This window comes from Cryptomeria japonica, chromosome 4 (assembly GCF_030272615.1).
Source record: "Cryptomeria japonica chromosome 4, Sugi_1.0, whole genome shotgun sequence".
Classification (NCBI taxonomy): Eukaryota; Viridiplantae; Streptophyta; class Pinopsida; order Cupressales; family Cupressaceae; genus Cryptomeria; species Cryptomeria japonica.
The window spans coordinates 3,368,164-3,384,284 of record NC_081408.1 but is presented as its reverse complement, the minus strand read 5'-3'; the positions used below and the strand labels follow the sequence as shown (position 1 = coordinate 3,384,284).

The following is a 16,121-nucleotide window of genomic DNA, read 5'->3' as shown; positions in this document are numbered from 1 at the left end:
AAATAATAAAATATTAAATGTTGTGTTAGTGCAATTGACCTTATTAAACTTTGGCTTGGGCAAAAGCATTGGTGTCATGATTTTCAAATTAGTCATCTCATAGCTCTTTCATACTCAACGTAACTTCCTAATCCTCCATGTCATCAAAACAAAAGTGGTAAGGTCCTATTAATTTGAATACTAGAAAATATAGCAAAGAATTAATAAGATATAAATATGTTCATCTCAAGACATCCTTAGCTAGTGAACTCTAATTTATAGATAGTTTATTTTTTAACTATTTAAATAGGTTGAAACTACATAGAACCAGTCACAAAAGATAAATTAACATGGGTAGGAAAGATCTTTTCCCCTTTCAACTCACTACAAATCCACTTGGTATAATCAATGATCATTAGCTCCATCTATAATTTTCTACAAACCCACATATTCAACATATAAATTTCATCCATTTAAATGATTGATATGGACATATTGATGCTATCATTATTGCCACTTGACACATCTCATTATACTTATAAAAAACAATGTTATACATTTTAATTTAAGAAATATAAAATTAATCATTTATTCACACAAACAAATTTTAATAAAGATATTCCATGTTTGAATGAAAATAAGAATCCCATGGCTCTTATCCCTTGGGAAATGTCAAATTTTATAAAACCATAAGAATCCAATGCCACAATTTGAAAAGAAATACATTCAATCAGATGGTTGAACTGTGAATCTATACTTTTCCTAGAGCGATCATTTTCTAACCAAGTGGCCAGCCTGGAAAGCTAAAGTATATTTAAAGAGCATCTTCCATATTTTTTTTACCAGGGCCATGCTTTATAGAGCGTGTCATAATCAAATTTTGCTTTGAAGATATTTAAAATTCGTTCAGTATGCTTTAGTTATTCGGTCTTTGTTTCCACCATCACGAAGGGCGGGCCAGTGAACAGGGGCAGCATTTCTTTTCTTTTCTTCTTGTTGATTTAAAGCCCAACATTATTCCATGTTTGGGGCTCACGCCAAGTTTCCTAGGCCTCTTTTTAACATGGGAAACTTCTGTGCTCATGGTGGAAATGGCTATGTTGAGAATCCGTTTTTTGAACCATGGTCCACATTGACGGTTGATGGAAAAAATGCCTTCCATGATCATAAATTACAATTATAAAAGGCCAAACGAGCTCAGTGAGTGATCATCTTGTTTCTTTCTCAGTTATATTTCCTCTCTGTATTGTTTTCACAGTGTTAGTAATGGGAAAGTTCTCTTTTCTTTCATGTTGCTTCTCCTGCACTTGCTTCTCATCCTCTTCACTTCCTCAGGAAGAAACCATTGCTGGACCTTCTACCCTTCCACCATCTTCTCCACAATCAGTAAATGCTGGGCCTTCTACTACTCCATTATCTTCTCAACCTTCTCAACAACCAGCTAACGCTGGACCTTCTACGTCTACCACTCCAAAGGATTTGGAGACATTTCTACATAAATTCAATGATGTAAGCCAGCTTCACGATCTGATTAAGTTCGTTGAACATCTATTGAAGATCGCGGTAAGTTCTCTACTCAGATTGTTTGTATAATCAGAATTTCTGTTATATATACTTTCCTTCCCTAAGAATAATTAGGCTATATTGAGTGTAAATGTATTATTGTCCAACGCAGTCGGGAGAGAAGAAGGAAGAAGGATCTAGTTCCGAAGTAAATTCTTATATCCAGGATGGCCAAACACTACTGGAGTTTGTAGATAAACACATTGGCAAACTTCCTCAAGAGTTAAAGTTTCAATTTCGGAAATCTAAAATCAACTTGTGCTGAAATTTCAAAATGATTTAAACTCTAGCCAGTTATACATTAATGGGTGGCTAAAACTCTACACTTTTGGGAAATAAATTATATTAAATGAATATTTATTGTCATAGCTTTCTTACATATCATGGATTTCTCCGTACAGAAGGATTCCATAGATAGGTTAGGTGCAGAGGCACAGAAAGTTCTCACAGATTTGCTCAAATGCTTTGGGAAAATTCACTGGGTGGGGGCAGCACTTTCTATGGTGGGATTTGCATTGGCCAGATATAATGAGATGTCTAGCAACCAAAGAGAGTGCCTTGAAATTTTGAAAGCTATGGTTAATCTTGGGAAGCAAATAGTGGAGTTGAATGAGCAAATGCCAGAGCAGAAGAAGCATTTAAATGAGGCAGTGGAATGCATCGTTGTAGGATGCAGCATCTGCACCTCCCAACTTACAGCAGCCAAAACATTCAGGTGAGTTCAATTATTTGAGCACTTTTATTTGAGAGGATGCACGTATAATTACGAAAAATCAAAAAGTCAATTCTATTTGAGTTGAAATAGAAAGAAGCAGGCCTGAAATTTGACAATGATATCTACTTTTTAGTTTGTTTATTTACGTTTCATCAAATTTTTACCGTCTTTAAATATTTCAGTGGTTTATAAGTTCAACTAGAATAAGAATTTAATTAAGAAAACTCATTTAAAAATATTGTCCTAAAAATTAAAATGAATTTAATTAAGCATCTATATTTTAGTTTGTTTATTGACATTTCATCAAATTTTTACCCTCTTTAAATATTTCATTGGTTTATAAGTTCAACAAGAATAAGAATTTAATAAAAAAAATTCATTTAAAAATATTATCTTAAATATTAAATATATAAATTCTATCATAAATATTGTAACTAATCATATATGTAACTGAGTTTCTTTGAGGGAGTTGTATTTTACAGATAATGAATTAAATATATAAATCAAAATAAATGTTGTAATGGAAAGTCAAAGTCTTAAATACAATTGTATGTATGTATACTATGTGCATTTCCATGTGTATGTAGTCTTTGAACAAAGATATCAACTTTTGTATTGTATATTATAGCGAACTCTTTTTTTAAACATTGAATGCATGTGAATATATATAGCAATGTATATATAATCTTTGAATAGAGATATCAACTTTTCTATCATATACATTGCTACTAATGAAATCTTATTTTAAGCACTAAATATATATGTATGTGTATATATAAAGAGAAAGTCTAAAGAAATTTCAGGCCCCAATGAATGTTATAGAAACATTCAAAAACCTTTTCCTCCATGACATTAATCGGAAATGGTAACCATTGATCATAGTGATGGGGATAAATATTATGCAAAACTCCAAATGCTTGTAGGAAGCGAAACCCAAAAACCACTTTGTGCCCACCCACCATTTTGGTTCAATTGGCAGTTCTACAATGTGGTTGATATTGTCTTTTGATTCATCCAAATCAAGCACTATTTCCACGAACATTGACATTACAATAGTGTTAACCCAAAACCTATTCATATAATTCATGAATGTAGAGCCCAAAACCATTTTCACCATAGATTTGTTGTTAAATATTTTATTTTTGAGATATTTACCTCTTCTTTGATTTCAAGTGCATTGTTGTCTTCATTGTTCAAATGTCAAAAAATATATAAAAATTTAAGAAATATCTTAATGTTAAATAATATTATATTTTCAACAAAAACTTGTAAAGCTCTGAATGATTGTCATTTTTTTTAAATACATTAGAATTTTAAGATTGATCTTTTATATCATAAAAACATTTAACAAATAATTAATGAAACATGTAACTTGAATCTTACATTCTAATTTCAACAATTTTTCTATCAGAAATTATAATAGTAAATAAGTTGTTAGGCTTATCTTTATTTATTAGTGAAATAGTTTAGAAACTAATGAAACCAAAAATAATTTTCATTTTTTCTTTATTTTTTAAATTGTAATATTACACTATAATATTTCAAAAAAAATTCTAAAATATAAAATAGATAAAGATAAGAAAGAAATAGAATTGTAAGACATAAAGAATAATACTGAAATTTAAAATTTATTCACAAAATAAACAAATTAAATTAATTTTTATAATTAATAAAAAATTATTTTTTAAATATTAAAAAAAAATTAATTTAATAAATTAAAATTGTTTAACAAAACAAGAAAATTATAATTTAATAATAAATTTATATTCTATTTTTAAAATATTTTAAATTAATATATATTTAATATTGAAAATTATATTTCAATATAACAATTATATATATTTTATCTATAATTTAAATTTTCACAAATCTAAATATATAAAAATAATAACAGATAAACTAATATAATCTAATAATATTTTAAATTATAAAATATAATTTAAAAATAAATAAACAATCTACATATTATCAAATTTCAAATTAAATTAGAAACGACTCAATACTTTAAAAAATTGTACTATATAAATGAACAAATTTAAAAATTGTAGCTATGTTAAAGAATTGTCCAATAAAAATGAACAAATTTAAACATTTTTGCTTTCTGTCTTTTATTTCGGTTGAAATTGGTTAGCTGTCTGTCTTACGTGGCTGAATATGCAGCTGGCAGATAGCGCTATGCCCACCGCCTTCTAAGATTCTGCGGACATAAAACTTTAATTCAATCCAATTAATGGTCCTTCATAAATCACTGAAGACTCGGGTCTGTGTCAATACTGTTGCGAATTCAATAGAAAGTATTTGTTGGAAATCGTTATGAAAAACGTCGGTTTGTAGATCCCTGTAATTTGAACGGTTTAAATCTGTTATTTATCGACATTTTATTCGGCAAAAGAAAAGGTAGTTTTAAATATATAATAAAATTGTGTCCAAGTTTTGATTATTTTTGGTTTATCTGTTTATGTTTCATGGAGGCAGGCTTTCTTCAGTTGAGTTTTTTTTTTAAATTTTAAGCGGCTGATCTTATGAATTTTGTAGTGTATTTTAATTTAAAAATTTAGGAAAATTGAAATCATCTCTTCTTAAAAAAAAATACAACTTAAACCCCTCTCCTAAGACTCCTGCCTCTATTATATTTAAATAGAGATCTAAGTAAAGTGGAAAGCTGCCTGAGATGATATTTTTTAATTTTTAAATTAATCTGAGATGATATTTTTAAATTATGGAGCCGAAGATTAAAGAAAACTGTCTTTCACCCCTTGAAATTCACCGTTTGATTAGCTAGATGCGCTTGCTTACAAGAATTTTCATCAAACTGAAAATTGCTAACATCTTTGCATAGTTTTAGTTATCACAAAATCTGATCTGGATATCCGTTTAGAACTTTTTAACAAACTACAATATCACTAGTACTTGCTTTGTGTTAAAAAAGTAAATATAAATGGAAGGAATGCCGAAATGTATCTGAATAAAATATTTGAATTGTGTGAAGATTTCTTACTGCTTCAGTCAACGCCGAGAGTTTAAAGGCATTCCAAGCGAGAATAGACCGCCTGTACAACGATCTTCAATTGTGGGGTATCATTCAAATAAACAAAGAGCAGCATGAAATAAAGAAAGAGCAGCTTGAAATAAAGGAAGAACAACATGAAATAAAGAAAGAACAGCCAAAGTTCGCTCCCCCATCACAGGACCACATTGAATACAAACCAGCAGGTAGGATGTTTTTAATTTTAATGATATTTTCCTGTTCTCTCATACTTTGACTTTTGCCACGAAACTTGAATTCATTTTTTTGCATAAATTTTACAGTTGGAATCGACAGTGCACGAGAAGAAGTAATCCGACTTCTAGATTTGAGTGCACAGCATACATCACCGCAAGCTGTGGTTGTGGTTGTCCATGGTTTCGGAGGAATCGGCAAGACAACTCTGGCCGATAATGTTTATAAAAAAATCGACCTCCAAAGTTATAAGCAGTGCAGAATTCACATGCTTCAACATTGTACAGAGAATTATCTGAAATCCCTCCAAGAACAGATTTTGAATGATTTGTTCAAGCAGAAGCTGATGTTGAGAGACTGTGACGAAGGACGGCGAATGATCTGGTCTCATTTCAGAAACAATTCTAATCAGCCTCTATTTCTGTATATCGACAATGGACTCCAAAGAGAAGATCTGAAGAAACTTCTACCTGCAAACTTGGGCAGCTGCCTTCCACCCAAGAGCAGATTACTTCTCACTACCCGAAATCTCCGGGAGACGGACATCTTTGTCTCCTGGAAAATTGAACGCCAAGCATATGCGGTGAGCCCTCTTCCATCGCCAGAGGCAAGAAACCTTTTGCTGACGAATGCTTCCGAGTACAATGATGAAAGGAACATAGAGAAGCTGCTTAAGCTTTGTGGTGGTGTTCCGCTTCTGCTTGATTTAATTGGTTCGCAACTGGCTATAAGTACTAAAAATGCAAATAATATAGAAATATTAGAGATGATTAGAGAAGGAGAGAAGGTGGAAGACGAAGATATCAGCGACCGTATGGTTGATTTTGTCTACCATAGATTGTCGCCACGTGTCAAAGAGGCCTTTCTGGACATCGCATCCTTCTTTTCAACAGGAAGCTTTTCTAGTAAATATGTGGCATACAGAGTTGGAGAAGAGGAATTGAGAGCTCTAGAAGAGGCGTCATTCGTCAAGACAGGTGAATATGGTGACACGATAGTTCATGACATAGTTCGAGCAAGAGGGAGAAAGATGTCAGAGAGAAACAGAATCACAGACCGTGAGAGTTTATTGGAATGTTTGAAAGATGAAGAGGTATGTCATACTTACAATGTCCCTTGTCAATATTAACAAAATATAGTTTTTATTCACAATCATAGTAATGTCTTTGTTTATTTTTGTGCAGAAACTCAAAAACTTAAAAGGCATCTTTTTTAATGAACCATCTGAGCAGCCAGCTCCGATAGAAATTAATGAATATCACCTGAACTGTATGAGTAATTCGTTAAGAATATTACGTTATGAAGAAGCATCTCAAATAACCTTCAGGGGTAAATGTCTTAAAGCATTCAAACAACTCAGATACCTCACACTTCCGAGTGACATTCCTGATTTACCAATGGAGTTTGAGAAACTAGAGCATCTTTTCTTCTACGATGGCCCATTGACGCAAGGCATGAGTTTGTACGAGGTAAGATCTGCAAATATTTATCATTTCAATTTAGCTTTGATTAGATTTTAGAATGACACTTGACATCCTTTTCATAATTGTTGTGCAAATATATGTAGCTTCCTCCAACTCTGCGTTACATGTGCATTACAAATATAATTTCTTCTGAGAATGGAGTTGCAAATTCTAAAATTCCTTCCAAGGACACTCCACCTTTCTCGCTTGTAGAATTGATCTTTTTCAATATTCCAACTATGGAAAGGTTATCTGATGGAGTGGAGACGCTAACAAAGTTAGAGGAATTACAGATATATTATTGCCCTAAGTTGAGGGAACTTCCTTCCAAAATCGGAGACCTCAGCAATTTGGAAAAAATAGCATTGTCCGACTGTCCTGGCTTAGAAGAATGGCCATCAAGTTTTGAAAATCTCTCAAAATTGAAAACATTAGACTTGATAGGCTGTTCTCCAAAATTAAAAGAATCATTGCCCCACAATATAAAAGAAAAATGTAATATATAATATGATTAAATATTTTTTTCAACAACTCACATCTTAATTGTTGTTTTAAGACTTCTTTCTAATTTTTAATTTGCAATAGCACAAATAAAATTTAAACTTTTCAATAGCTATTCATTTTTTAAATAAAATGTTATATTTCATTACATTTAATTTATTTTAAAAATTCTTTTGTTTTTATTAAAATTTACTTTTAATTATTTAAATTTTAATATTTTAAAATAATGATTTTCTATAATAAAGAAAAATGTATATATTTTTTATATTGTAAATAAAATAGTCTAAATTAGTAAAATGATTGTAAAGGTTTAATATGGAGTGGATGTTATTTTTTGAAATTAAATATGAAAGAAGGTGTGCAAAATTGATTTGAGGATAGAAAGTGCAAAATTGATGATTCATAGAATCAATTCATGTCACATTTTTATAAATGAAATAATACAAATTAATTTCATGTAGAAGTATTAATGTGGCTCATTTTTCATAATTTTATAAAATTTAAAAATTAGTTAAATATAACTCATTTAATAGTAATGTGTATTTGAATTTTTTTAAAAGAAACCAATTAATGTCATGTAGAAGTATTAATGTGGTTCATTTTAATAATTTTATAAAATTTAAAAATTAGTTAAATATAACTCATTTAATAGTAATGTGTATTTGAATATTAAAAATGTTATAAATTAATAACATGTAGAAGTTTATATGTAATTTATGTTTATGAATTTCAAACTTTAAAATTATTTAAATATAACTTTTTATAAATTAAGAGAATATTTTTAATTGTTGAATTTTTTGACTATATATATTCGCTTACATAACTTGAAAATTTGAAGCATTGAGTAAGAGTAGTTTTCAATGAATATTAATTTTTCATAGTTTTATAGAGTTAAATTTACTTAAAACATCATAGTTTTGAAGGGATGTCAAAATATATTTAAATTTAATATTTTTTAAATAATATCTTTTTAGAAAGGATTTTTTCATGTAGTGTTGATATTTAATTTTTTAAATAAATTTGTTATTTTTTAATTTCTAATGATCTTATGTTTAATGACAATAACCTATTTATAATAAAAAAATTTTAAAAATCATAAATTTTTTTATTAAAATATTAAAAATAATTTAAAAATTTTAGATATGAGCTATGTAAAACAGTATTTTTTAGATTTTAATGAGAATAATCTTGGTTGAAAAAATAAATTTCGTATAGTGCTCATTTGTTATTCACAAAGAAATGTCACAAATAACATTTGTGGACAAATGTCTAATCTATTTAAACAAATCAAATATCCCCAAGCTTTGATGAAAGTTCCTAATTTACCAATGAAGTTTGAAAACTAGACCATGCAAGATCAAAAAAAAAAATTCCTAATTATTGTAAAAAAATCAAGCTTATTCTATGATAATGTAGAATGAACAATGCAGATTTTTTATTAAAATAAGTAGGGAAGAATCCCAACCTATTACAAGTCAAAAACATGAACCATCAAAACCTGATTGGAACACTATAAGTTACTCTATATATGGATTTGCATATTCTAAAATTTCTCCCATGATCCGTCTACCTTTCTCTCTTGTAGAGTTTATCATTTATAATATTAAAGAACATGGAAAGATTATTAGATGGAGAAAAAAGGCTAACAAAGTTTGAGAGATTGTATGTATATAATTTGCCTCTATTGAGTTAACGTCCTCCTTAATTTAGGGAAATTAGCAATTTGAAAAATTAGTGTTGATTTAATATCTTGGGTTAGGAGAATTTCTATTAAGTTTAGGAGATCTCTCAAAATTCAAGATATTAATTTATAAGGCCAGTCTTCAAAATTAAAAATGCAATTACCTCATAATATTAAATCAAAATGTATGAAACGTGATTAAATAAAATTTTCAACATTATATTTCTTAATTTATTATTTTGATATCATTTTCTAATTTAAAAAAATGTAATTTAAAAAATTAAATTTTCAAATATTGTAATCTACAGAAAAAATTTAGTGAAAAATTTGACTAAGATTTCCCCACTAAATGAAAGAACCTATTTTATTTTTTATGGTACATTACAAAGAAATAACCTTATATGTTTTGATTTTTTTTTCAAAAATGTAATTTTTTAAAACAATTCAAAAAATAGTAAAAATTAATGAGAAAACATAAAATATTAGGAAATATTTTTAAAAGCATTGTCAAAGTCTAAATTTTATTTTTAAATCTTATCTAATTCATACCTAAGAAAATCAAAACCAAATTCACACTTGTTTAGAAGACAACATGGAAACAAAAATATTATCTCAAATTATTGTTATAATATTTCTTGGAAATGTTTGTAAAAATCAATAATATAGAACAACACTTCGAGACAATGACTTTCAATAATCAAATAATAATGAATGAAGTTAATATTTTATAGACGATATCGAAGAGAGTTATCTTCCTTATAAATAGGCTTAACTATCTAGAGATACACCCCTTCGTTTTCCTTAAAAAGAAATAATGTCTTAACTAATATTTATGTTACAATTAAGCATGCAAAAAGCGTTCAACTTATTAAACTTGGGAGTACATAATATACACCTAGCTCAATATATGATATTAGGATCATTACAATTAAGATCAAGGAGGGTGCGGAAGATGGATGGAAATGTCATGCATTGGATGGATGACAATGGAAATGTCATCATAAAATTTATGAAAAATGAGATATCTTGCCCACAAGTGTAATGATCATCAAAGATAGTTGATCTTACAATATGATTCTTTTATTCAAGCTTTCATCATGGTACTTATCTTTAAAGCACCACAATCATGGCTTTCACTATTAGAAAAATAAAATACTTTTTCTTTTTTTTAATTGTCAAACATGACATGCTTGACAGCTTTTTATCATGGTTACTAGCCCAAAGAACCATAGAAATGGTTTTCATCATAGGGAAAATTTTCTCTTTACTATTTTTTTGGATTGTTTAAATTTTTAGAAAAAAAATTAAATATTTTTCCAAATGGCATTGATCTTCAACCAAACACTAACTTCTCTAGTCCATTTAATGATTTCAACGTAGATATCGGAGCCAAGATATGTTAATAGTGATCTATATGGAGGATGTACCTTGTCGGGATCAATGACACTTATTAATAACTCATGAATGTTATCATCATCCTTGTTGATACTAGACCTTTACTTTTTAATAATTTTTTGATGCCATAGAATCCAATGAAACCAATAGTTGTCTCTAAAAATCCAAAATAGATAGGGGAACCTAAAACAATGTAAGTTTGAAAATTTATTTCATCATATCTTAGGAATCCATATTATAAAACCTAAGTTAGGGTTTTCTAGTACATTACACATTTCTTATAGCTAATATTGGTCTCACCTTAGATTCCTTCTTGGCCACTTAACAAAGGTCCAAAGGTCTATTTGGGCACCAAAAAAAATGAGCGAAAATTTTCATAGTTATTAATGGGTGAATAGTAATGAAAGAAAACATTTGAAAAATTAATGTAGCTCACATTCTTAGACAACTAATGGCATCAAATAGAATTTTATATAAATTTTCAACTTTGTTTAAACAAAAACCTATTCAATAGGTCAAGATGAATGATCATCAAGTTCACGATAGATAAGATGGCTAAAATTTTCATAGTTTGCTTGAGAAAGGCTCTTGTAGAGATAGGAAAATTAGGTAACTACAGACAAAAGAATATGTTAATATATGATCATTTATAAAACACGAAATTATAGGTCTACTATGAGAGGACCACTAATAATAGTATGACTTGGCTAGAAGCATTAGATGATATAAAAAGTAAAACAAAAGGTCTTTTAAACATGTGATGCAATTCACTAAGATTAATGACATACAAATCTAGGCATACTCAACAAAAATGCTAGGAGGTTACTCTAAGGGTACTTAACCAACATAATCAATAACTAGATTACTATTTTCATAATAATTTAAAAAACATTGTTATAATTAGCAATGAGAAAATTTATCATTAACTAAGAAGGAATTTGAAATTTAGATAGAAAACTAAGACATTATCATAAAATAATTTATTAGATAAATTGACAAAGTTCATCCATAATACTAAATATTTAAATTTACCCCAGTATTATTTTATACTTACCATACTACCATTTACAAGTAATAACTAATCCTCTATCCTATCTAATTTACACATCAAAAATATAACCAATATTATGGCATATTAGTTTCATACATACCAAGCCAGTATTTAAACCTTTTTAAGATTATACTTTATTAAAACTAGATGATCCAATGTATCTAGCATGAAAGGGTGGGTAAATTATATAGCCCCTCCCCACTCCATTTGCACTTTGAATTTTTGCAACCTTTCTCATGGATTGGATGTAATGTTCCAAAGAAAATATATTATTGATTTACTCAACAACATACAATAAATCTTAAATAAATTGTTTATTTTGATCTCATGTAAATTTATTTTTCAAAATAATTAGAAGTACCCATAAAGATTTAATAATTATTCTTTGAAAGTACATACTAAATTACAACAAATCAAAATGAAACTTAGACAACTTTGAGGCAAGAACTCTAACAACCCATTTATTGTAAAATGGTCAATTTCTACAACAAAATAGATTGATATAACATGTAATGTCTCTTTATATAATTATTAATAAAAATAATAGACTTGAAACAACACCAACAATTAGCACCAAACTATATTCAAACAACCACATTTAATCATAGTCAAGTAGCATAGATCAACTAGTCAATCAACATATGATCTTGCACAAAATGAATCAAAGTCAAACAAAAATTGATATTGATTATTGATTAAATATCTACCGAAGATATAATAGTAGGCTTCTATGAATTGACAAGAAACTAAGTAACAACAAAAGGGATAAAATTAAATGTTGACATTCTAAACTCAACAATATCACCTAATGTTAAAAATGTTTTGAATTTTCTGAATTCGTAATCAAAATTGAACACCACATCCTAAACATTACTTGGAATGTAGCCAACAAAAATTGTAGATTTTTTTTTTTTTTTTTTGAAAAACATCAAAAATTTTATATCTCTTAAAAGATAATTGAATATTGTAAGCCCTTTTATTGTGTCTTAAAATTCATAACACATGTTTCAAATACCACTTGGAGTTTTCTCTATATCATGCGCTGGTATTGTGTAATATTTGTTTTATTGCACGAATACAATTGAAATGCTATAGAAGTGTGGTGCAACCCAACAATCAAAGTCATCCAAATGCTTATTAGATATATTTTTATGTGTTATGGATAATGGTTGCATTTTCTATAAAAAATTATTGTCTTAATGCGAAGTGTTTATAATGTGCTCAATGATTAAATCTTATATCATTTATTCATAATGGCAACAAGGATGAGTTTGGAAAGAAAATTGTTGACAAAAGAGAGTGAAATATAATTTGAAGAGTGGAAATGAAGGTTCTAGTTGTGTGTTTGCTACGAGTGAAGTAAGTGTTGTTGATTTTATTTTTTATTTTATTAAAATTATTTTTTATAAGTATGCAAGACATAGTCATATGTCTTGATAGTTAGATTAATAGTTTAAGGTATGTAAATATTTTTTCCTAATTGGAACTATTATCTTTGTAATCAATTTTGTAGAAAATTACATGTTGCAACAATAAAATGAAGTCCAATTACATTATTCTATTCAAATCAAGTTATTTTTGTGTAATAATATTTTTTATATTTGTATAGTTATTAAAAATATATATATATTAAATAGTTTAACAAATCATTTGGTTAGATAATTGTATCATTCAATTCAAGAATACTCAAATGTTCTATTAATTGAGAAAATTGCATGTAGAGAAGGGTATACCTCATATTTTTAATGCTTTTAAAAAAAAAAATAGGCATCGAAAAGATGAGCATGATAGAGTGATAACATGTATAAAGAGATATCTAGTTAAATAACAGCTAATGATTAGAGATGGTGGTACATTCAGTGATGTAAATTTTACTGTTAAGTGGCTTAGCATGCATAGTATGGCACTTGATTAAAAAATGCATCGGTTCTTTTGGTTAGTTGATCCGAGAAAAGTGGGATTTTGTTTATGTTGATTTGTATGTAGAGAATGATTTATATGATGTTAGTGCATATGCATATTGGTGTAGGTTGTTGGAATATGATGGATTGGATCCCATAGGATTAGAGAAGACTGTGAGTTACAATTGGTGTAGTCAAATCATGGTGGAGTTGATTCCACGTTGAGAAAGAGGAGTGTGAAGCAAAGTTGTTGGAAGAGGAGAAAAAAAACTAATCAAGATACCTATTATAGTGATATAATTTGTTGAAGGATTGTTCACAATCTAAAAGCATGGTTCAACCATTCAACTTTATTTGTGATCTATGCTCACAAACTACTTGCCTAGTGTGTTTGATGCTTGTAAGCCTAGATGTTTCAGCATCAAACACGTGCTTGTAAAGAAGCAAGAAGCAATAAAGCAAGTTTTGGTTAGGCCTATATCAATTAAATAGGTCCTTATTGGATGAAAAAGAAAAAGCCAAAAAAGGGATTAATCGATTTTGAAGAAATAGGCAACTTAGGCAGTTGAAGCAATCTTCCTCACATAATTTTGAGCCTCAAGTTAAATTCTATTACTAAAGAATTAATGTGTGGGCATATCAACAATCAAGCAATCTTGCATCACACCAAAATATTTTTATAATTCTTGTTTAACTTTTTCAAGTTCTTTTGTCACGTGTTTAGCTCTAGTTGTTGATTCATTTTTTGCCCATAATTCTCTGACCATACATATAAAGTTGTGGACAAAGATCATCACAAGTGGTACCACATATTAGCCATGATGCCTCCAAATGTAACATGTCAAAACTTCAATTATTGTAAGTTGTCACATGTTCTTCTGACAAAAGTGACCTAATAAAGATTGTGTGCCAATATTTTAGAATCTCAGGTCAATTGTAAGGTAGCATAATTAAGCATTCATCCTAAGGACGTTTGAGATTGCATCAAATTCCACAACTTGTATCTTACAGTACCCTATTGAAGAAGGGAAGTAGTGCATAAGGCATTATACTAAGTTCTTATTCAATGATGTATTACATGAAAGCATCACTATGAAAAGGTGTCAATTCAACTAAAGAAAGCAGCAAAGAGGAGGTGAGATAGAATAAATTGAAGACCAAAGAAAGATTTGAAAGATTGAATAGATTATAATCCATATTTTCATGGATTTTTTGTTGCTTTCGTCAAATGTATAAACACATTTAATTATTTTACACCATCATATTGTTTATTCTTTCTAAATTAAGTTTATGTTGTGCAATCTTGTATTGAGTTATCATATTCTTCATTTGTGCTCCATGAATGAACAACATTTCCTTAAACACTCTTTCCATGATCATATCGTACGAATAGAGACAAGTACATACTTCAAACTTCACATTTTGCGCTCAATTTAGTAATCTTGTTTATAAATAGGACTTTTGATTGTTTCTAACCATTTGCAGCCCCCAATTTCTCTTCAAACCCATGCCATGCACCCGAATCTGAACTAGCTTCACTTCTTGATTATCCCAAGCCTCTTTTTTACAAATGTCCATCTTGAACATGACACGCCACATTCTATTACTCCCAAATAGGGCCATGCATGATAATGTTCACCACATTCAAATTATGCTTTCCTACTCAAATGCTTGCTCTTTCATAACTCTTGACTATAACTCACCTCCAATGACTCAAAAACATCTAGAATGTCTATAAAAGAGATTTCTTAACAGGAAGGTGATCTTCAACAAGGTTTTGGGAAAGGCACATAAACACATGCAAGTGCACACAGATCAACAAAACACTTATGATACCTAAATTCAACAAAACCTCCACTAAAGCTCCAAATGCGACCTCCATTGTTGCACACTGCTCTTCCCACAAGTACCCAGATTACCCAAAACTTAATCTATAGATTCAACCCTGGGATTTGACCAAGGCAAGTCTCAAAAACAACCTTTGAGCAACCACCTTTCTCTTATAGGTGTAGCTTAAACTTTGACTCAACATTTGTCAAGGACACTAGATCATGTAAAGGTCACTATCACACCCACCTAAACATAATCATGTATGCTCTTGTCATCAAATAGACTATTGCAATAATAGAGTTCTAGAATCAAAATCCAATGACATAAAAAGACTCCTCCCATCTTCTCCTCAATCATTTGCAACTTAAACAACCTTTGAATATAAAATGCCTGCTTCCTCCCTCCTCTCATCTTCATTTCTAACATAAAATGGAAATTAAAAAATCAACTTTCTTTATTTATATAGAATATATTTCTGATGCTTTGTTTAATGTTTTACACTAAATTTTAGATGAATAAAACTGTTAGTAATTAAAAGTAAATCTCTTATGATTAAAGAAGTTATTATGTCGAGAGGCATCTACAATGACATCAAAATGTCTGTAAACAAAAATTCAATTTTGAAACAATTTGGCATGCAAATGACAAGTAAATGCATGAAATATGCCATCTTTTTGTTTTTGTGGTGTTATTTTATTACTCCAAATAAAATAGAAACCTTGTCACTTGTCTCCAACTAAATGAAACCATTACATTCAAATAATAATAAAGGAAGAGTGCCATAATATTTAAAAGGGAATGTCGTCTTAGATAATATTTTTT

At 29.1% G+C, this 16,121-nt stretch overlaps 1 protein-coding gene across 2 annotated transcripts; it reads left to right on the top strand.

The window, feature by feature from the left end:
• The first annotated feature begins 940 nt into the window (after positions 1-940).
• On the top strand, positions 941-7,483 carry LOC131064535 (disease resistance protein TAO1-like). 2 transcript variants are annotated; one of them, XM_059219507.1, is made up of 7 exons: positions 941-1,179; positions 1,315-1,542; positions 1,655-2,257; positions 5,247-5,470; positions 5,567-6,570; positions 6,662-6,946; positions 7,045-7,483. In XM_059219507.1, the coding sequence occupies exons 3-7, from the start codon at positions 1,926-1,928 to the stop codon at positions 7,444-7,446; spliced, it is 2,247 nt and encodes a 748-aa protein (XP_059075490.1). In that variant the 5' UTR covers positions 941-1,179; positions 1,315-1,542; positions 1,655-1,925; the 3' UTR covers positions 7,447-7,483. The 2 variants fall into 2 exon arrangements, with proteins under 2 accessions (XP_059075490.1, XP_059075489.1); XM_059219506.1 differs by lacking the exon at positions 941-1,179 and having other exon boundaries at positions 1,194-1,542.
• Positions 7,484-16,121: the final 8,638 nt, after the last annotated feature.

What these genes read in the sequence shown, in the direction of transcription:
- LOC131064535 (XM_059219507.1), top strand. Translation starts at nt 1,926, where the DNA reads ATGGATTTCTCCGTACAGAAGGATTCCATAGATAGGTTAGGTGCAGAG. An exon ending in ACAGCAGCCAAAACATTCAG is followed by an intron (nt 2,258 to 5,246) that starts GTGAGTTCAATT and finishes AATTGTGTGAAG; the next exon opens with ATTTCTTACTGCTTCAGTCA. An exon ending in CATTGAATACAAACCAGCAG is followed by an intron (nt 5,471 to 5,566) that starts GTAGGATGTTTT and finishes TAAATTTTACAG; the next exon opens with TTGGAATCGACAGTGCACGA.